The 23,464-nt window shown below is 38.6% G+C and overlaps 1 protein-coding gene across 3 annotated transcripts; it reads left to right on the forward strand.

Moving 5' to 3' along the window:
* The first annotated feature begins 1,172 nt into the window (after positions 1–1,172).
* On the forward strand, positions 1,173–22,961 carry LOC100372720 (GTP-binding protein Di-Ras2-like). Of its 3 annotated transcripts, none has more exons than XM_002734129.4 (2): positions 1,173–1,443; positions 21,289–22,961. In XM_002734129.4, exons 1-2 carry the CDS (start codon positions 1,387–1,389, stop codon positions 21,916–21,918), a joined length of 687 nt encoding a protein of 228 aa, XP_002734175.1. In that variant the 5' UTR covers positions 1,173–1,386; the 3' UTR covers positions 21,919–22,961. The 3 variants fall into 3 exon arrangements, with proteins under 3 accessions (XP_002734175.1, XP_002734176.1, XP_085359447.1); XM_002734130.4 differs by lacking the exon at positions 1,173–1,443 and adding an exon at positions 18,958–19,104; XM_085503321.1 differs by lacking the exon at positions 1,173–1,443 and adding an exon at positions 20,451–20,465.
* Positions 22,962–23,464: the final 503 nt, after the last annotated feature.

Raw genomic sequence — 23,464 nt, forward strand, 5'->3', positions numbered from 1 at the left:
ATATGCAAATGAATTTTATGCAAATCGTCTTTGTGCTGTGATAATAAATAGCGCATAATAGACTTTCCGGGGTTCGCGCCACCGCCTTCTATATTACACATAGCGTATCCACTACGTTAAGTTTTCCCCACTATCAACATATAGAATGAATTGTTTGAAATAGCACAGCAAACACAATCCTGAGATCAGTCTCACACAATTCAGGCAGTTTTCTATATTCTAATTTACATATCTGTAATTTACACAACATCATTCACTCAACTGCTCAGCATAATATGAAAACTGCAGATATTAAATATACCAATAAATATATAGAGGTAAACCACGTGCGATTGAGCTAACAAGTCAAACTGACGATTTTTTTTTAAAGTTTAATATAATTAACAAGCATCCGGGTCTATAAGTGATTCCGCAAATCATGTTTATGCTTTTCAGCGATCGTTATAGATAGCTTCAGGGTTATTTTATTGGAGAAATGAGTACTCACTGAACGCACAAACATACACACGAAAATTGTACCAATGGCCAATTCCTTTTATCGACGGTCTCAAAGAACATTGCCGACTACTCTCATATAGCTGTATGTTACAGCAGGACGCCATTATGGTAAATCATTTGATGGTAAGCATATTTTGGCAAGAAGTTAATTTATTGTACCGACATAGCACTTACGGGGATCGCAGAGACATTCGGGTGCTAATAATAAATAAATGATTTTTGTACTACTTTAGACTGGCCTGTTCACCTTGTTATGTACATGACATGGAAATTACATGCATTAATTATATCAGTCAGCCATGTCAGCTATATTCGAATTAGTGTAGTGACTAAAACTATAGTACACAAGGGACATGTAAATCCGTTCAAATGATGAAGATCGAAGACCGTGCTCAACTCGGTTGCCTGGCAACCATCACTATGGATATTTGGGGCTTAGCTATTTGGAATACACTTATGTAATCATTTTGAGACGAAACGGGGGTAAAACGAAGTACTAGTAGGGCGATGACAATTGTAAATTAATTGCATTCGGGTTGTTTTTTTTCTAACTGATGGGTTGGATGAAATCGTGCTCCGTAGCAGGCATCGCAATCTGCATGACAAGCGCCCGCCGAGATGCAGATGCGCGATTCAGGTAGAGCAAGTAGTGCAACTGTATGCAAATGAATCAACGCTCAGTGTCGTTACACTACGGACTGTAATCGTTGTGACTTCCGACAGCACAGTGCGATTGCCATTGCTCTTATTGCCAGTCAGTTACATCGGAAATGTTTCACTCTGTTATGGTCGCGAATCTCTGCTCCTAATCATTCTAACGAGAATATAGCTCTCAGGGCGTATTGCGTGAAACAGTGAATACATCGTGCATGTAAACTCGTCTAATTCATGGCTGAGGACCTCGCTAAAAGGCATCGTCAACAATGGCTGGACATGGACTCCATGGTAAGGGACAACAGTTTTTGTTGTGCACGCTATATACACATCGCATATTTCATACGTCTTCCGGGAAGCAGCAAACCGCTTTCTGTATCGCCATGCACGTAATCATCCCCTATACTTTAATCCCCTACTCTGGTGTTTTACAACATGATATGCGATCTTCTCACCAAAATGTGTTGAGTCTTATACGTTACTTAAGCTCGTCCGTGTTGTTATAGCCAAGCACACCTCCATTCATTCTAAGCTCAGCGTTCACCATGTGAATGGAGTTCTATTGACGCCTTCGTAGTTGAAGTTCATTTCTTAGAAAGGTTTGAATCACGGTTGCAATATACCGGTAACAGATTCAAAAAAACAACGAAACAATATATTCGCATCACCACAATCTCTAACAGTTTTTTCCGGACCGTTCAAGTAAAAACACAATAATAATACACGAAATTCGTTAGAATCAATCAATTATGTCAACAAACACACGCAGAAAAAAAGTGAAAAAAAGAAACGATTCGTGAAAAAATGGCTGGTGCTGCGTTTCAATGTTATTAGTGTGTTATTATGAGATGTGAATGAACAACGCTCTATCGCTAGCTGGCTAGCAAGTATGTTATGTGTGCAATCTCGGCGATGACTCTTACCAGAGTATATGCATGTATTTTTAGTTTCCCGGCGTTATCCACCGCTGCAGGGAAACGAGTTTCAAAGCAATGTAATGGTCTTTTGGTAATTACCGTGCCCTCTTATGGTGACGCAATACGCTTAATAATTATCGCCATCCCAATATAATCCTACCACCATAAGACTGAACGTCATTGATATATAAACAGTTTTCTTATCTCAGACTTAAATCTCGTGTTCCAAATAATATGAAAAGCATTATTCTTCCATTGGTGCTGCTACAACGCTAAACAAAATCCTGCACTTCGTCTGCAGCGAGAAATGTTTTCTAGATTATTTTCTTTCAACGTAATGGATTATGTGACAGTTAATAGAATTCTTAAATTAATGGCGATGTGTTTTCAATTCCATACAAAGCGAGTCATGACGTAGAACCACAACAATATATATTTCTTATGTATTTTACTTGGTAGCCTTGGAGTCCAATCGGAAACATGGCAGCAAAGAAAAAATACTTGTTGTCATTAAACATTAATAAAGGCACTCGTGTCAATGTTTTTATTGTATCCGTGGAATATTTACATTACTGTGTTTAATTACATTTTGCAAAATTCATGAGTCAAATTGCATGCGAGGTTGTTTCTAAGTTGGTACTCTAGTGAGAATATAATATACACTAGGATATGAGAATAGAATAAATCATTTCATCATAGTCGATGGCTTCGTTATATTACTTCGCAACTAATTATATTACTAATTATGGGAAAATATTGAAAACACATAGTAACACCGGCAAAATCTATACTCTTTCAGACGTGACGTAGTCAATGGATACATTAGAGTGCCCCGAATTTGCATACCAAATTATGCAGCTATCGCACACCTCGGTTGGAATAAGACGCCAAGGCCTACGTCACACTTCGCGTCAACATGTAGAATTGTCAAAAGCAATTAGACTGTTGTTTGGAAAAGAAACAAATTTAAAGCTAATATCGGGCACCATAATGTCTGGCTCGAACTGCAAACCAAATAGTACCACCTAGTGATCTTCTAGTGCTTTCTTTGTCACATTGTGTCGTCATTAAACTAAATAACGTTGTGTTGCACTTTTGAAAAGATTTTTATAAATCCAATTTGGGAATCCTATTTCCAAGTTTTCAATTAACGTTGTTATTGCCGGGTTAAGATTATGTTATCTTCTTAGTCGTAGACTCTGTGTTTATAAAGGTCTGTGCACGCCATATGCGCTTCCATTTTTGTTTTTAGATTTGCTTCATGAAACAATATTTGTGAAAAAAATATAGTAAAATTTACATTTTCTTAAAAACGCCGATCTTACCTAGTTTAATAAAAGGTCAAAGGTGGGACTATTAAAGTCGAACTAATAATAATTCATTTTACCTAAGGGTGTTGCTCTATTGCTTTCGTGAGCTGGCGAATAGTTGCTGTAATTAGCATCCGCAAATGTGGGACAAGTCGGGAATTGGATTCGCAATAACTAGAGGTACCCGGTACAATCGACGGGATATCGTTGCTTCCGGGTACGTTTAGCACGGTGATATCGAGTTGGAAATATAATATTTGCGGCTGAAAGAAATGATATTTATTGTTGACATATCTGCGCGGATACAGCTAATATCCATCATAAATTAACCTGCTCAAATGCCTGCCGCTTCAGTCTGCCTTTAATAACTGTTTGGCTCATCACTGCCCCCCCCCCATCTTAACGACATTTTCTACTAGTTAATTGCAAAATGTCTCGGCGGGAGTTATAAATTTATTGTTTTTTATTTGTTGCCCTTTGATCAAATGACGTTAGGTGTCTTGCTAGTAACGTACTCTCTGCTTCGATTCTATCAACTTGTCAGAATACTGATCACGAATAACGCAGGGTAGCTGATATTAAACCGTAGAACGTTATTCCTAAATACACTGCATGGAATACATACAGTTTCTTTCATGGCGACCAAGTGCATACTCAAACCTCGTATGAGTCGAGTATGTCAAGTGTAGTTCTATTTATAAAGGCAATCACGTGACCCGGCTTGACAAGTCACGTGGCTCAAAACGCCCGATCTGATTGGACAATATTTCAGTATACCCGTGCGGGTTACGATCAATAAATTAAAGTACAATACATTTTCACTCTGCCGAACAAACAAACAATCTCAACTCCACAGAGTAGAAAGGCGTATTACTAAATATAAAACGGAACTTTACAGGCATATATAGCGGAGTCAAATATTTGTATTCTCTAGGATTAGTCACTTTCTAATTACTATGTTCAATGCGCATACACACATAGAGTAATATAAAATATAATTATTCATCTCTTTGTCTCGAACTGAACTTAAAGAAGGCCTCCGTGATAAAAGCTACTTTTTAATCCAATATTACCACATATACTATTAATATATGACAAATGAAACGTCACTGTGTGCAACGAAGAGTATGGATATTATGCTATGTAATATATATTACAATACATTTCTATTAACAAGTGTGTCCCTATTCTGAAATGATAAACGTTTAATTATTAATATGGAAAACAACAACAAAAATATAGTTACTAAAACAATCCTTCACATTCTTTCTTCAAATGAAGATTAAAATTCTGACGGAATGCGATAAAAATAACCTAGGGAGTTTGTTTACAGTGCAAACCAACCAGAATTTTAAATTGATATTAGGTCAGCGGATAAGTTAAGTTTTTAAGATTATGAATATTTCATAGGTGTTTTTTGAAAGACGCCATCTGCTCGGGAAATGGATTCAATACTTGAATACTTGTTTCCATAGAAACCATACCACATGATAACACCGTCAATGAAGTTACTGTGCTTCTTCTTTTGTGAAAACACGTTTTAACTATAAATTGTATACAATTACCTAGTGAATTTATATCGCAGGCTCATTAAAATTTGAGAATACAGAAACTGAGCTGTCAATAGATTTCGATTTTCTGTCATATCTATGTTGGGATTCGTATGATTTTCTAGTTTCTTTTTCTACAATTTTATACCTGCGTGGACTTAACGTGGTTACTAAGCCTATATCAGTTAAACGTGACAATTTTGCATTTAAACGTTACGAGAGTTTGGACCGAGGTCAAGTTTTGCACTACTGCGCATGTTACTGATCATTTGTTCAGTGAGCAAGTGAGATAAATTCATGTTTTACAATTTCTGTGCTTACTGCTGGTCATTTATAAAATTAGAGTCTCACTAAATAATAATTGAAATTGTTTCGTTTCCGAGCATTTTTTTTAGGATATTTCGAAAGGATTTCACGATTAAAATCAACTCAAAAGCGAACATGAAATTTTAATGTTGATCCTCTTGTTGAAGTTCAACTCAATCGTTCGCTCGACTTTGAACTTAGGTTATAATACGATTATCAAAATATCTTTAAGTGAGCTGTCACGTGACTGCTTTTTTGTAAACACCTTAAACGTTTCCATTTTGGATATGTTGTAGATTGCGCTCGCTTAACAGAAGTTCAGTTAAAAATTGATTTAAAAAAAAAACTCAAGGGACCCATAACAATGGAGTGCATTACGTTTCAATGTATCGATTGCAAAGTCACCCTAGGTTATAGTTCTGAATTGAGTTCTGATGCATAACTATTTCTGAGTACGAGTAAATATTTTTGTTTCATATTGCATATTGATAAAAACATTCTTAATACGATTCATCGTAAAATCAAAATATTGTTTCAGCAAACATGCAGTATTGGTTTGATGAAATACTGGAAAAAAAAACATTAGATTTAAATAGCCTGTATTGTGAGGGACGGCGTTTTCACGTTTATTGCAAAAACTTCGTTTTTATTTCATAAACAAATCATATCTTAATGTGTTTATCAAAGTGTAATACATGTACATTAAATAATTATTTTAAAATGCTCAAAAATGTAGAAATAACAACATAGCCATACAATTCGTGAATATTATTTCAAATTAATAAGTACAAGAACACAAAAATAAATGACTGACAAACAATCGACAAACTATTCCACAATCTTACAGACAACTGACAAACAATCTACAATGCTAAATCAAGTACACCACCGTACATTGTCAACTCAGTAAAAAAAGATTATATTGACCCCATCGTATATATGAAGATATTTCAGGTGGTATCTTCACTGTCCCTTTAATGTGGGTATTGACATCATCACACATGTTACATATGATTTTCGACACACACAGATATAATCAACTCACCAACGACCACAAACCAAAGACAAAAGAATCTCTTTCTAATGTCTTTGCACAAACGAAGGTACAGTCTCAGTTAATGCGGTATGGCCGTCACCTGCGCATGCGGCCTGATCGACGAATAACAACGCACACTAAAAACGCAAAGACTCATGGGTGGACGTTTATTTGTGAACGACGATACCACTTTCCATGCAAGATGGCGCTTCTTCAAATCACCTCTTCCACAGCTTGATTATGCATTTATGCAAATCAAGGGTCACTGGTAGGGTCAAACCCGAACTATATTTAAATATGTCGGAGTTCGCGGGAACTTTTAATTAACACGTATTCTGAATGAATACAATTATGGAAAGTGTATGAGAAGAGAAAGATTTAATAGTTTCCTTGCCAACTGTGTAGGGGCCGCCGTCTTGAATAACCGAACAACACCTGCGTATTGATATGAGGCAAATCATAGTGTGAAAAGTCATGTGTGGCAGAGGTCACGCGTAAGCTTCCCTGAGCTAAGAACTCTGGGATGGAGAGTGCGACGATACGTTATGGCCGCCTGCCGCGTGTGCAGGCGATGACTCCTCCGCTTTATCGTGATATTGGAATTTGTATGGTAACCTGGGGATAACAGAACAGTAACCCGACACTACTCGTTTTATAAACTACAATCGAATATGTCATGAGTTGATTATTATACAACCCCAGTGTCTAACCTTCCCCTGACACCATTTTCAACATGAGAATAATAGTAGCAACACTTCGAAACGCGCAGTGGGTTTACGTACTACTAGTTTACGCATGGTGTAACCATTATAGGGTTGATATAGCATATTTCATTTGGAAATAGGGCCAAGGTAACTTTACGTCAGAACGCAATTCGTGCAGAGATGTTGACAGCATTCGCTGAATTGCTATACTCGTTCTATGGAGACACTTACTCATTTATCAGTGACCAACCACGCTGCAGTTACGTGGAATGTGTCAGAGTTCACTCCGTAAACTAAGCATGTATCTTAAAGCAACAAATTTAGGAGCACTATAATCATTTACTTGTCAATTTTAGGGAGTCCATAAGAACAATATCCGCCGCCAGTCTACCTGACTCATTTCAGCGTGTTTATTATTCAGATTCAGACACTCTGGGTCAACGTTATTGAACTGTTCTTTTGTGATTAGGATTAGGAGTACAAATGACTGCGGAGATCAGCAGTTCGGATCAATGTGACGACGAATACATGCGTATTTCCCGGTATGCACGCATAATGAAACTACAATATATTACGTACTTAATACATTGCACATCAATAAATATCTACAGTAACTGCAGTCTTCTCTCTTCGAGGTAACCTTAACTTCTTGGCAAACAATTCAGTTAGATACCGATGAACTTAACCCACGTGACTTTCTCGTCAAAACTGCGCATGTCCATGTAGCCCAAAAATTTGCATAACAACTAGGGACACTGATGTACATACGAGCCAAAATACAAATGTTGCACACACGCACGCGCCATGAGAGACGCCGAATTGTTAGAGTTACGAAAACATCGAGTTACAAAAATGACTACGCCCATATTTCTTAAACCACGCCCACTTTTGCGAAACCACGTCCAAAACTATAACTCGATGTCCAATGATCAGTTAACAGAACTTCGATTTACGGACAACTTAGAATTTCATTTTTGTTAAACGTTCATATTTAATAATTCGAACTTTATATAACAGTTAACCGAACTTCGATTTCACAGAGGTGGGCGTGGTCACAGTATGGGCGAACTATTTTTGTAACTCGATGTTCGTACTCGATGTCCGTAACTCGAACAATTCAACGTCTCCGCCATGACGACACCGTCCCCTTAACATTCCCGAGCACGTTCATATCAATGCGCTGTTCAAGCTACGCATACTGACAAAGACGACGGGAATCAATATTACTCAAGCAGTCCCAATTACCCGCAAACATCTGTTACTATAACTGGAACGGCGGATAATTTAAAAAAAAAAACTCAGTCCACACGGAATTATCAATTCATTGTTCTGCAGGGCGTCCCCTCGTCTTTGCTGCTTCTTCAATACCTCACATATTGTTAAGACCGTGACGAGGCTTGATATACACATCTATCTTCTGCTACATGTTTTAACGGAGTAATTCATTGTTCGCGAAGTAATGTAAAAATAAAATAATCACAGGGTGTATAGTGCCGATGTTATTAATACGATCTCACAGCGATGTAAATAAATGGATTTAGGATCGTTTCCTTAATTACAAAAATAAAAAATAAAGAGTCATCAACCCCCAAGACACCACGTATACGGTAATTGTGCATATATATTTGAGAACGAAGAACTATTCATACATTTTACAGTAATGGACTTACTCATACTATTCATATTGTATTGCATACAATGACAAATAATGTTTTTTTTGTTATGTTAAGTTATATATTTGCCCCCCAAAGCCAAAATCATTGTTTTGATACTGATGAATATTCATGAGGCACAGCCTAATGGCACACGCAAACAACTTGAACGCCCGGGAAACAATAATAGTACGTAGTAGTCGAATACAAAACATTTCTAGTTACCCGTACGTGTTACCCCATGTTATCTCATTTGTTCGGGTATTCATTTTCTTCGTTGAAGAGGTTGAGATTATGTTTTGCTGGCGTTGGTTTATTTTTCTTGCCAATAAATTACATTTAAAAAGAGACCTGGATTCGGTTGCCAAGGTGACAAGATTCGTTGAAAGAATTGCCAGATAACTAAAAAAGCGGGCGAGTTTTCATGTTCTTTTCGCAGAGGTTACCTTTGAGACAAGAACAAATCGATTAGTTTATTTTGGGAGAGATTGTAATCCGGATACCACGCCATTATAGCCAGGTAGGGTCATTAGAAGGACAAGTACTTTGCTGCTGTTGTGGTTGAGGTTTGCGCTCTCAAAGTGCCTACTATCTAATTTCTCATGCATTATAAACAGATTATGAACTGTTATCTTACAATATAAATGTATACTGTTTGTGTATAAGTGCCGTCGAGGAAAAGTATGCAAGATATAATGCACGATTTACACTGCTGTGTTTTGAATGGTTCTGATACGATATAGTGACATACTAAAAGATCTATGATGAGTATAAATGCTATTAAATACCCACAATTCATAGCTAGTATGTTTAATAGCATGATGCAACTCTGAAACAAGTCTACTCTTCAGTAAACCATTTCCAGTTGACTGCGAGTTCCCACGTTATGCGTGAAATCGAACGAGAAAACACGACAAACAAAGTTTATATCGTTATCATAGCGGCTTCAGAACATCGCGTTGGATTCACCAAACGCGAATATATTTTGGGTTGTTTCCCCGTTTAATAATGTGCTATACACATTTGAATATGATTAATTTCGATGAAGTAAGCGTATATCAACGCAATATTTCCCTCTCAAAGATAGCCATTACGACATTGAGCTATACAAAAAAAAAAAAAACATAAATTCAAAATCAATCCGTTCGATCTCTGTGACAGGGGTTCGGTCCGCGCCTTTCACGCATTGTGCGAGATCTCGAGGTGAACGGAAAATTACGTATTCATTCACTATTTATTCGTCTCAATTCAACGACCCTATGGTACAGTCTCCACGCATCACATATAAGTCACATGCCGTCGTCTCCCATGAGATGGTGGCCCTAATTTAAAGAAAGCCATTCCCAATGTACGAACGGACGCTTTGGAATTCCTGTATAAGTACTACGAAGCATTAATTTTAAATTACTGAGACTGTACAAGGCGTCAGGCGGGAGTTATGTTGTTTGCCGTGACTGCGACCTGTTCTATTACAGTCGACTATTTCATTTCATATATGGCAATTTAATAAAGCAATTCCCCAGCGTTATTTCCAGAGACAGGACAAAATTTTCATAAATGAGTCGGTGCTCAGTGCGACAACCCCGCGGCTGGTTGCTTTTCAAACTGTCTGTATAGTAGAAATAAATAACCGTTGCAGGATAATTGGTAAATGACTGAAATAGGTCGTTAGTTATATCCAAATTCGCTACTATTTGTTGAGTACGCTTTACGCATGGCAGTTACTTCTTGCAATCTCTTCCCTCCGGGAATACACGTCCCAGAAGGAAGTAGTGACCCCATTATGATTGATGGACGCCTGAGAGCGTGTACTGAATCAGACTTATCCCCTCCCCCTTGTTACTACAGCCCAAACGTAGGAATTTTTTTTCAACGCATAAAGGCAGTTATTATGTATCTCCTTAGAATCATTCCACGATTTTTCAATCTTCGTATATACTAAATATATTACAGTCCCCGGAAACTCTCATAAAAATCTGCGCCGAAAACAGCCATCTGATTAAATAGGTCTGGCGAATATGAATAATGTATTTCAAACAATGGTTTATGACAATCACGTCTTTGCTTCGCGTGGCACAAGAGAACGTGTAACTAACTTGTTATACGTGTTCTCTTGGCCTTGCATCCGTTGTCATGGTAACGGCGGAATTCTTTGACGCGGACAAACCTCCGGCATTTTGAACGATTCAATGCGCGCGTTATGCAGAAGGCATATGCATTTAGACAAGTGCTTTGGCGGACATTGCATACCACAGGAATTATTACCTATTCCGCTTGGCCAGTATTGCTGCCACTGGGGGCGCTGTTCGCTGTTCTGTCTCTTACATTATCGAAAAAATGAAATCAACGAATTATAAGACTACATATAGATTTTTGTGCGTTGCTAAACACGGCAAAGGAAGTTGTAGTAATTGAGTCGGAATCGAGAATAAAGAGAAGGAACGGACAGAGGTGATCCATAAACCATCTATTTGCAGTTATCGATCGATAGAGTCGATAACACGATCGCTATGGAAACGAACAGGTTTTATAAAACATTATGAATATTAAATGATCTTGAATTATTTCTGAACAAGGAATATTGACACAAGGAAGTATTTAAATAGAAAAATCGGTGAGTGTTTATTTGTCATTGGCCCAGTTTCCTGTGTATTTTTAGGCAAATCATCTACTTCAGAAACACCTGTTGAAGCTTGGATACCGGTTGAACAATTCGGTCGCCGTTCTCACGATTTCCCCGCGCCGACTCCACAATCTTTCCGGTGCTTATCGAAGTAGTGTATTTTTACCATCATAAGAAGATCAATGTAAGACTCCATTTGTAAAGTCGCCGGAAGTTAATTTACAACTTGCAACTGATAAAGTCACAACTTGTCTCTTTTTATATCATATGGTACTAGAATATACTGTCACATTTGGAAAGACGTATATCCCACCGACTGCTATTCACGGTCACCAGGTTATGAGGGTTACTTTAAAATCAGACACAACAATGGTTTGAAAAGAAAAAAATCAGAGGAGACGCTTTTGACGACAACATACCCAGAGTACTTTCATCTGCCAAACCAAATTAGCAACCCCATTATAAATTATGGCTCGACCCTCACTCGTGGTTGCCGGTGAAAAAGGTCGTGTTTTGCGAAGGAAATAACAGCTACTTCAATGTTGAGGCTTGCTCAAAATGTTGGATCTGTTCAACTGCGTATTCTCCTGTCCCGAACTGTCCATGTAGAAACTGTTTGTTTCAAGTGAAAACTCTTTTCCGATTACAAACCTTCAGATGGAGTGAGTTGAAACAATGGGTACGTGGCAACGACGCAGCCCACTACCACTCCAAAAAAAATAGACAAAAGCCATTGCTATTCAAATAATCACTGCAAGAAAAATGTCAAGTCAAGTCAAGATGGAGTTAAACTGGTGATACCATGATTGGAATGTCATACGGTAGAATTTTAATCAATTTTTGTGTGTTTGACTGGTGATGTTATATAATGAGCCATGGCTTTACTAGGGTCAAGAACTCGTCGGAATCACACACACATATATATATGGCGTTGTCAGGGTGCACGTTATTCAGTTACGTAATTAAAGTACATATATCTAGTGCCATGTCTAAGAGTGCTAATATTGAATCTATCTTGCCATCTGACTAGATTTGAACTACTCGTTTACGTCACAGTGTTGTAGTCATAGCAACCTTGTGACTGGAAACACCGCCCGACTGAGTTGAATGCAAAGTAGATCTCTTTTCCAGACCGTACCCAGTACATTGAAAGATTAAAACACTATACCATTTTGCCAGGTTAATTCCCTAGTTTTTAGAAGGTTACATTTCTGTCAGAAACTATTTACAATAGTGAGAATAAGTGATTTTAAACATACACTGCGATGTAACCTGTTATCATAGGTAAGAATGACAATTTCTCACGGTTAAAGCGCGGTGGTCGTCGCGCAGCGCGTGTTCAAATTTTATGTAAATAAACAATGTATTTTGCACGCGTTGTATACGTCGCTATGAGTCCCATATCGAACAGGACGCGGCACGACGACTGCCGCCATTTAAGCACAGTGTTATATGGGTGATCATTGTCGTTGAGGTAATATCAATATATTATCACAGAACAGACAATTCAAGTAATTTACTGGCAAGTCAGCAAGCTACGTAATACCTACAAAACAAGAGTTGATACCCATAACCCCTACTCTACAATCGATTTGGCCCATATTGCTATACAATTGAAAATATTTTAATAATACATTCGCCCTCACGTGATATGCACGTCGATGCACCGTGTAGAGTCCCTTGTCTTTATGCAAATGATAACGTTCTACTGACAGCAATCGGGTCAAAGTACAGCTAGTATGTGCTTCTATTTCGCGTTTACGTCGGATTGTCGTGTGGTATGAGTTGTTGATCGCACGTCGTAGCCGCGTCTTTTCATGTGTAACAACCATACGTATGGGACGCATCTTGTAAATGACACGCCTACTTTTGCGATTTTTACACAACATCACGTGGTAATTGTTGGTATCGCCGCCAGTCAGTAGTTCCAAGCCCATCTTGGTACATTCTCACTTATTTAGGTATTACGTTGTCTGATTCTTATCAACTTATTTTCTGTTTTCAAATTTTAAACATTGTTTGCTTCTTGAGTTGTTGTAGTGTTCAGTACCAGCTCTACGTTGTACTTCATGGTAACATATTGACGCGATGGTTCATAAAAACGGGAGGGTCGTCAACTGCGCACGCGCGGGAATTGAGTCCCAAGCGACGATAACAACACACGCTAAAAACGCAAAGGCTCATGGGTAGACGCTTGTTTGTAAAGAATGACACGCTATGGCCATCTCACTCATGCGTACGTGACGACCCCCCCCCCGCTGTAAATGAATGCATTTGTTACACAGCGCGTTCGTATAAACAAATGTATTTCATACGCACTAGAGACGTCGCGTGGGACCCATATCGAATAAGACGCGTTCATGCGTCGCGGGGGGGGGGGGGCAAATTGAACACGACACGTCCCGTCACGTAGTTATTGGTTTGAAGGGTGATGGTCTTCGCGATTTGTGTTTATAAACAGTGACTTTCCAACAACCCATCTGCGCGCTTCCAGTGGCAAGTATTACTGCGAGTTTTGATCAGGTCGCGATGTACACTGAATACTGATTTTTGCCAATTGATGCGTTTTTATCATTTTTTTTTAATTATCCAGTTTTACCATGACATAGGTTATGTGTTTGTGTTTGTATAGAAGTGGAAGTGGAGCCAATGGTCCGGATACACACCAACAAAGTGGAGCCTTTTGTACAAGTGAAGCCTCAAACATGGGGAGTCACAATGTTTCATAATTTAGATTAATATTTAATCGAATTTAAGTCAAGTTTGTGAAGCTTAGGTTTAGTAAAGTGGGAAGGTATTGTTCAACTTATATTAAGATTAATATAATTTATATTAAGATTAATATAATTTATATTAAGATTAATATAATTGTACCATACCTTCCTCGTTCAACTTAAGCTTCGCAAACATTTCTATGTTCAGTCACGGGATATTCAACTTTTATTTAATTAAACTTAATTAAAACGCAATTCTACGTTGTATTGCATTGTAATTGAGTTTAATTAAACTCCAATTAAAACGCAACCCTATATAGGAACGTGTTTTAATCGAGTTCATATCGCAACTATATTAAAAGTTAATTCAACTCTATTAAAAATTAATCCAATGTGTGACGTCACAACTAAGGTTACACCTGTATATATGTGTGTGTGCGCGTATCCGTCGTCCCTGTTGAAGCAGGCCCCATATATCACGCATGCGCGGCACGATGACCGCTTTGATTTGAAAACTGTAGAAGGCTCCGCGTTCTTGACCAATTATCCTATTTTTTGAATTTCTACTAAAAAACGAAGAATATCAACACTCAATTGTTCCAGTATAGGAAAGCATGTAATATACAATGCGCATGGCATGTGACGCCGCTCGAAAAATAACTGTGTCGTCCTCATTTATAATGAACCGGTGGTTGATGCTGACAATTTAACAATTTGAAAAGATATAATATTACTGGAATTGCCAACCTTTGCGGTGCATGTTCTGATAAGTATCGGGCGCGGTTTGGAGTAAACCTACCAAAAATGCATATAAACATACCACCACTTTCATCGACAATGCCGCATGGGCTATGGATTGTTAGACAAAGCGATCAAAATACAATCTGCCTCGACGAGTGCAGCTTTTATTACTTATTTCCGTGGTAACCTCTACGTGTGCGCATAAGCCAGCACGTGCATTCTCGTCAGTATTCCCATTCAATACTGATGTAGTTAACGGTATATCGACAATACAGATATGAAAACAAGCCCTTCTTATTAATTAGAATTCACCACAGCGTTACACGACACTGCATGTTGATGTTTGGAAATATAGTTACGCTAGTGACTAGTACAGGCTGATGTAACCTTCTCATTTCACATGCCAGTGCACGTACGTCACGCGCACGGGAATGTGTTCGCCGTATAATGCGGGCCAAACATCACGAAGTCTTTATACAAACACGTGTGTTACTAGCGAGAGTCTCAGAACAGGCTAGGGCTCCAGGAATACGTAGTTGAAACTTTTTTAACGTGTGAATTACAAGCTTATATATAACAAGAATAATAATTTCGACATTTATCTCAGAATAAGAAATCTAAAAATAAAAAAAAAAAAAGGTCAATGCTTTTATTTGAGCACGTGATGAATATATTAATAATACCTACGTGTTATCAACAGACACTGTAGGGTTAATAACCCAAGTAAACGTACTACTTGTTTTATCGCTTAACATAATACTGTACTGGCCGCACAACACAAGTATAATGTCTGGTTGAACGACTTGCCCAAAACATGCACGATATAGAAAGAATAGCAGATTTATTCACTAAACGTTGGTGACTTAGTCGTCTACGTCTAAGGAATGTATAAGATACAACGGTAGTTAGACCTGTGTTTAGCACTAGTTGTTTACGTTAGCGCACATAGTCGGGTTCGGTATGAACGTACAAACACAGCTGAAACATATCGTTGTATGTACCGTGCACGTCTCCCTCAACAATATCAGTGTCACGTGATCGAGACGCACAGACTAAAAAAATGATTCAATAATTTGAAAGCGTTTCACTTCATTTTGCGACCCATTGAACCGATGGTATGTAAATAAGTATCTACGTCATCGCCCCTTCCCGTTTCGTGAAAGCCAGATCAAAAGTGCAATTTAATCCATCATCCAGACTGATTGTTTTTTTCTTTTCCTGTCGTTCTTCTCATTTCCTTGTTATTGTGCTTCCCATCGAGAATAGTTGAATCAGTTTCCCACTCAGCGGATATGACTATAGCAACGCCCAGTGATGTAATGAGGAAAACAGGTCATTTGGTTTTTATTTATCTCCAAAGGAAAGTACAATTACATCACCAACCCGGTGAACATAGTCACCGGCCGCAATTCATTAACAAACAGAGTTCGACTTCAAGGGCGCCATCTCTTGTTTGAGTATGGAAAGTGGGTGAAAGTTGAAATCAACAGCAGCGCTACATGAAGGATGTACTGGCATGTTGACGGTTGGGTTTATTGCAGTACTCGCGTTTGAAATAATTAAGTTGGTATATTTACGCCTTTCGATTCAACGACTCGTTGGAAATACACCCCATTGCAACATGTGATGCAATTTATAATAGACAGACTAATCTGAGCACCGACTATCAATAAAGTTCCCACCTTGAAAGAAAGTCATTTTATGATGGCAGTATTTTGAATCGTCCTAAGTTCAAAGTAATCACAATGTTATCGAAAAAAAACACATTATTTTTTATGAACATAATTTTAATACATGATAGCAACATTAAAGAAAACGGAAACCCGTTAATTTGTAATATATGTTTCAGGTACGTTGACTTACCGAAAAACACGGAAAGGGGGAATGACCGCACGTATTATTGGGTCTAAATAAGATGAAGTGTGAGGTTTCCAGTTTCCTGGCAACCGAATAGAGAAAATACAACTAGTAAAACGAATGGAGTTTCTCCGTGTATTTGAAATTGTGTATTTAACACTTAACGAGCGTCGCCGCTATCACCGAGTTCACCCCGAAAACAAATGAACTGCGGCATTCTCCCTGACACGTCGTTCTTACCGTATCCCTGGACGCAGTTTGCGGGCGTTTCTTCACGTACGCCCAGCGGTAGAAATTATATACGATAGTAATTGAATCAAATCAGTTTTGATGACAATGGTCAAATCTACAATTGCATAAATAAAAGTTTGTTGGTGGTTTGGGGCGAATGTTACTCTAGAATTCACCCACTAGACCCCCTCCCCCGTTATTGGCTATGAGTGTGGGTGATTAGTATAGCCGACCGTGTCTAGTCAATTCCTCATCGGTTGGTCACAAGTGTTTTATTCCAGACCGCAATTTACTGTGTTCAACAAGCAATCATATATTGATTCTTGTTATTCATTGGTAATAGCACCCCACTCATGATGCGTACTCACTGAACTTGCCAGGCCTAATTGCAGAAAAAATCGCCATGATTGGCCAGAACCGCAATCACGTACAATAAAAAAAAATGTCTGTCACCTCTCAATGATTAACCGCATTCGCATTTACTGGCAACACACTGTTGTGCCTCTGCATTTAGGTTGATTATATTGGAATATTTGGACCTAACATTTCTGTAAATATTTGTCCATTATTGGCTTTGAACTCCGATTATCAGTCATTTGGGCCGTAAATGGATGATATCATCAAACAATTACAGCACGTTCACGGCTGTGCTGTTACTCCGACACTCCCTTAACAATAGGCCATTTTCCGTTCACTGCGAGAATCACGCGTTATGCGTGAAATCGAACGTAAAAACCGGACAAACAAAGTTCATAGCGTCGTAGTCGCGTCAAACATCGCGTGGGATTCGACAAACGCGAAGTACTTTGGGGGACATTTCCATGCTTAATAATGTGTTGTCCACATTTCATGATAGGCAATTTCGATTAAGTGAGGGTATTCGGAAGCAATATTCCCCTGTCGACTGGTCGGTGTGAGTTACGAAATAAAGAAATTCTAGTTCAAAATCAAATCGTTCGATTTTTGCGGCAGACGTTCGACGCGCGTTTTTCATACATCTCGCGAGATCTCGCAATTGTACGGAAAATCCCCTATTATATTCGATTCTATGTCATATATGTACGAGACTTGACCATTATTTATACTACTCGTCTGGGATGTGGGAGGATATCAGGAAACAAACGTGAACTGAAGACCGTGAATAGCAGAAGAAATTACACCAATCGATCAATAAACGGCGTGAACAACAAACCTCTCGGTAAAAATGACGTATTACAAGTGAAAATATCTGGCACACCAGCTGTAAAATATTAGATCCCTTAGTCAGACAGAAGGGATTCAATAACAGTTTGAACATTCGCGCAAAAGGTTGTCTGATTTACGGCTACTAATTTTAACATGCGCGTTTGAACTTTAATTATCAATAGACTGGTTAGAAATAGAATACCATACTTGTTGTGCCTACACAAAATACATTTACATGATATTTGTAAGGAATTTAAACCATGCCATGATCCAGTAAACGTATAAACAACTATATTAGTTTGTCCCGTTTTCTCCAGAAATCTGAGTAATGAGAAACGACCGCGATAGGCAGCATGGCGAGTAACTGCGTACGCCACACACGGTACGCGCAATGAACCATAGTTCGGGCATTACCGATTTCGTGGCTTCATGCAACAATTACAAAACGTCGCGATATCGCTTCATTTATATTTATTTTGTCGGCAATTTTAGTCCATCGGTAGGTACCTTCTTTACATATTCCCAGATACTGCATCATAACGTAGTTAATCATTAGACTGTACATCAGTTTATCACATTAGTGCACGTGTGTCGCACGCAGACTAACGTGTCTTGTGGCAGCCTGTCATTGGGTCGTGACTAGCCGCACACGTTTCATGAGAAACTACAGCAGACAATCAAATGGAGCTCGAATTTCAGATAATTGCCTCATTCTGACGTGGGTAGACAGTTACCATGTCGAGCCCCGAGATTGCCTTTAGCATAATTTTGTATCGGCTGGTATACAAATACTGTTGATTTCTACTACGAATCTCGTATCGATGTTTCTGCTGATCATACAATACTGTATTACAGTATTCACAACCACATACCCGACTCGCCCCATTCGTAATGAATCACTATGAATGGAACAGTCCGCCAATTGAAGGCGGTCGTGACGTCACTAGAACTGTTTTCTCGCACAGTCTTCAATATACACTGACTGTGCTGTTTGGTTCGTTTCATTTCGCACGAGCGACCGTGTTGGTTTCACAACTGTCTTCATCCGTTAACAGTTCCACGTCGTCGTTACATACAAGTACGGACAAACACACAGCAGATGACGATCACGAAAGCTTCTAATACAGTAAGTGTTGAATAATCAACGCCTATTTATATTTTACCGCTGTACTCCATCTCAATATTCCGTGAAATTGCGCCGCGATTATGCCGTGTTATATATTTCATTCCATTTACCAAGTATATCGGGACTCGCGCTTTCACCCACAAGCTTCATTAATCCCCAGTTTTAATCTTTATTGGATCTTTTCTTCATTCCTTGTGGACATTTTTGATTTATTTAGGAACATTCAATTTTTACTGTTCGTATTTCTGTATACTTTGATGTCGGTGTAATCTAAGCTACCGTTATTTGTTATATTGATATAGCGGGTCGTAATATTTCCCGATGACACGGCGTTTTCATAATTGGGTTTCCATCCCCACCCTCCTTATAAAACACACAAACCAATTCATAGCGTATTATTAACGGGCGTAAACACTTCGAAATGCTGTAGTGACGTATACCGTCTCAATGAATGGATTTGACGGTCGTAAACACGGGCTAATTGCTACGTCAAATCCTTAATGCCGATCAATTCAAAACGCCTCAATATTCAAAAAACAGAATAGTCTGACTTATAATCCCAACCTCGCTATATTTGTAAAATTTCAAGCCTTCTACAAAAAAAAAAATCGCCAAAGTAATCTTTGCTTTTTTAATACTTAAATGGAATGTTCAATATTAAATTTCCCCTTATCATTACGATAAGCGAAATATGTTCTGTTTTTTTTTTTGGCCATTAAAATAAGCCAGACTATTCGTACATCATAGATATAGATATTGCAACGTTGACGAATAACAGTTGTCCTGTTATATGTGCACATCAACTACATCAACAATATAATGTATTAAAACGCTGTCAGCTATTTGGTACTTTTTCTGGCGTCACTAGGGGAAATTCAACCTTGCCGACTCTGACGTAATTCACTTTATCATTGAAATATACATATTTGTATGTCTACATCATTTTTCATAAAAGCAAACAGTTTAAAGACATGCGCCTAGTCATGCGATTCAAGGTGCAAATGACGACAATCACTTCATTATTTGCTCGCTCCAACGCGTCTCTGGCATAAATGAGTAATATTGATTTTAATAGTAAGGTGACGAATGACGGCAATGGCTAACGAAGCTGAATGGATGAGTGTATAAGGTCAAACAAACTAGCTGCTTCAACGCAGTATACACACTAAATCTTACCTGTTTTCATGTTTAATTCTTTGAAATAATAATTCTCGAGTCGTGACGCGCGTTTCTTTTATGGTGGTCTTCCCTTTGTGCTGTATTTATTCCCGGAGGGACGCTATACCCATTACTTGCTTGCTGCGCGTTGTGTCGGCGTTAACGTTGTTACCACACGAGCTAACCCCAACTACTTATTTGACGTACGTACTTGCTATATCCTTACGTACGTTTCGTGTGTATAAATAATCTTTTGTCAGTAAGGGACGTTGTCACTATTCAATCCAAGTTGAAGACCTGGGATTCGAAAATGACTAACACACGCCAATACACCATTTCCATTTTAAAACTGCCTTGTTTTTTTGAACAAATTAGAGATACAATTCAGTGAAAACCAGTAATATATTTCCAAGAAACAAACGATGATGGTCGTCGAATATCGGTACCTAATAATTGGTCTATTATTCTGAAAGCATGAAACTAAGCCTAGTGCCTGCAATTACTTACATTTTCAAAATACCAATTAGACTGATCCGGAAGATCGGATTACATATCTTTCGTGGTAATATTGGAAAGTTCAGAGAAGCAGTGGCGTTAAACGTAATTAAACATTCAATTCTCCATGCTGTATTCAAGATAAATATGTATTACATCATCTTTGAACAGCGCGGTTTCCGACTTCGCCGGCTTTCGCATACTACGCGGAGCAACGACGTGAAATAAGTTCTCGGTTAGCTTACAGCAGGCTTTCGCTAAAACACACAGCCTTGCACAGTGCGAGTTTACACCCATATCTCCATTATTAGGAAGAATAAAATGGAATTGGAAGAACGAAATATGTTGTTATTGAATAATATAATTGGCTGATTTGACTCACGTGACATAATCAGCATATCATAGTATGGTTTCATAAATCGTCACACTGTCACGTGACATCAGACTGTTGGACTGTCAAACTGTATGTGTTTTGACATTGTACTAGTACTAGTACCTAACCAAACGTCTCTTTTTTCTTTCTCCTCGCAGCTGCCCAAAGACCGTAGCATCAGACTTCGAGTCATGCCGGAGCAGAGTAACGACTACCGGGTTGTGGTCTTCGGAGCGGGAGGCGTAGGCAAGAGCTCCCTGGTTTTACGATTCGTACGTGGAACGTTCCGGGAAAGCTACATCCCAACTATCGAGGATACCTACCGACAAGTGATCAGCTGTAACAAAAACGTATGCACGTTGCAAATCACTGATACTACGGGGTCTCATCAATTCCCTGCCATGCAGAGACTGTCGATTTCTAAAGGGCACGCATTCATTCTGGTATACTCAATCACGAGTAGGCAGTCGCTGGAAGAGCTGAAACCAATTTTCGACGTTATCTGTGAGATTAAAGGAGACATTGATGGCATTCCGATAATGCTGGTTGGTAATAAATGCGACGAGTCGTGTCGGGAGGTGTCAACGAGAGACGGCGCGGAAGTAGCTAAGCGGTGGGGTTGTGCATTTCTGGAGACGTCGGCCAAGACCAATTACAATGTCAAAGAACTGTTCCAAGAGTTGTTACAGCTGGAAAAGCGAAGGACAATGAGTTTACAGTTGGAGAGCAAAAAATCGAAGTCACAGAAGAGGAGAGAGAAATTAAAGGGCAAGTGCGTCGTCATGTGAGCAAGGACGCGGATTTTTATAATTGTCGTGGAAGTATTAACAGTTGAACTAAACTCGTACTTGAGGTTGATCTTACAATTGGTTTGATATGCGATACCAGCGCTGGACCATAGTAAAATACAGTTTTGCATTGTGCAGAGCCAAGCAAAACAGGAAATTTAGTGTTTTCCGGATGCAGGCTATTCGGATATGATAACATGTACATAGTGCCTATTTACTTACGAACATTTTTAGACATTTTTACAGAATGTTTACCATTTGTACCATCACTAAATGTTATCTGGTAGCCAGAGATAAAAAAAAATCTGACCGACTAAAATTGTCGCATAAATCCGACAATCTACATTATATGTATAAGTTTTATTATCCTTTTCGTTGGCAGTTTGAGACGCGAACCTTAGTTTGGGTTGATATTTGCTTTTTATGCAAATGTAGAAATAATAGTATGCAAGAGTGCGAGATTAGGATACATACATTTGTATACATAGACGTACAACGTGAATGCAGGCATTGCAATGAACGACTGACCCTAAATGGGAAAGGAACACTCGGCGGGATAATTTCGGGCGCAAGATGAACTATATAAGTGCCTTTTGATGGTTCACTGTGTTTTTACCGGAGACAATTTAAATCGATGCGAGTCATGCGTGTGACCTTACAAAGTGCTGAATTATGCAAAAAGTCATTTTATTGAAGCATTACGTCATAGTTGCTATGTCCACAGACGTATATTATTTATTAATCGTTTTACCCATGGTGCATTGCATTTCCAGGTCAACGAAAACGACGATGTAATGAATTATAAACAAAATATTCTTTGGATTCAAATTATTATTTGATCAGAGACAGCTGAGACATTAAAGTCAGCGCTGTACACTCGCCTCGATTTTTCTCAATGTTATTCTGAAATGATTATTTTAATTATTGGGTCATGTTATTGAGTTTCTAATCAAGCAAAAACTACTACTTTTTACGATGAATTATTTACACTAATGTTGTCAGCAAGTAATATGTTAAGGATATCAATTATATAAAGGTATCGACACAGTGCGTTTTGTCTCTTACTTGAATCTTGTACGTTTGAGTTCCCGAGTTTTAGTCTTTCGTTTTGGCCAAGGAAAATCGGAGATTCCCGAATGCCTCGTAGCGTTGTCCATGCGACTCTAGCACCCGGTGATCTTGCCAAATACCCAGTGCCACGTGACATCTATGTCCGAGTATGTAATCACGTTCCCCATTTTGTTCATTCTAGTTGGTAACTGGTTCTACTGTTCGCGTACTCAATCCGCTGAATACTGATCGATCAATGGCCTTGACTTGGCAGACAGGCAGGCAGGCAATCATTTGAATGTAACAGTGTTCGATTGGTGATAATTTGGATAAGCGAATGGTAACAATTTGCTGATGTAATGTGACTTTATATATTATGTTATCGCCTTCATCTTTTGAAACACAAAACGAGATGTTACTATTAAAAGATATTGTCACTTTACTCGGGTATTGTTGACTAAATGCAATTCAACGAACTTGCATTTTTTGCAAAAAT

The sequence above is a fragment of the Saccoglossus kowalevskii genome, chromosome 9, assembly GCF_978046115.1.
Source record: "Saccoglossus kowalevskii chromosome 9, keSacKowa6.1, whole genome shotgun sequence".
Lineage (NCBI taxonomy): Eukaryota > Metazoa > Hemichordata > Enteropneusta > Harrimaniidae > Saccoglossus > Saccoglossus kowalevskii.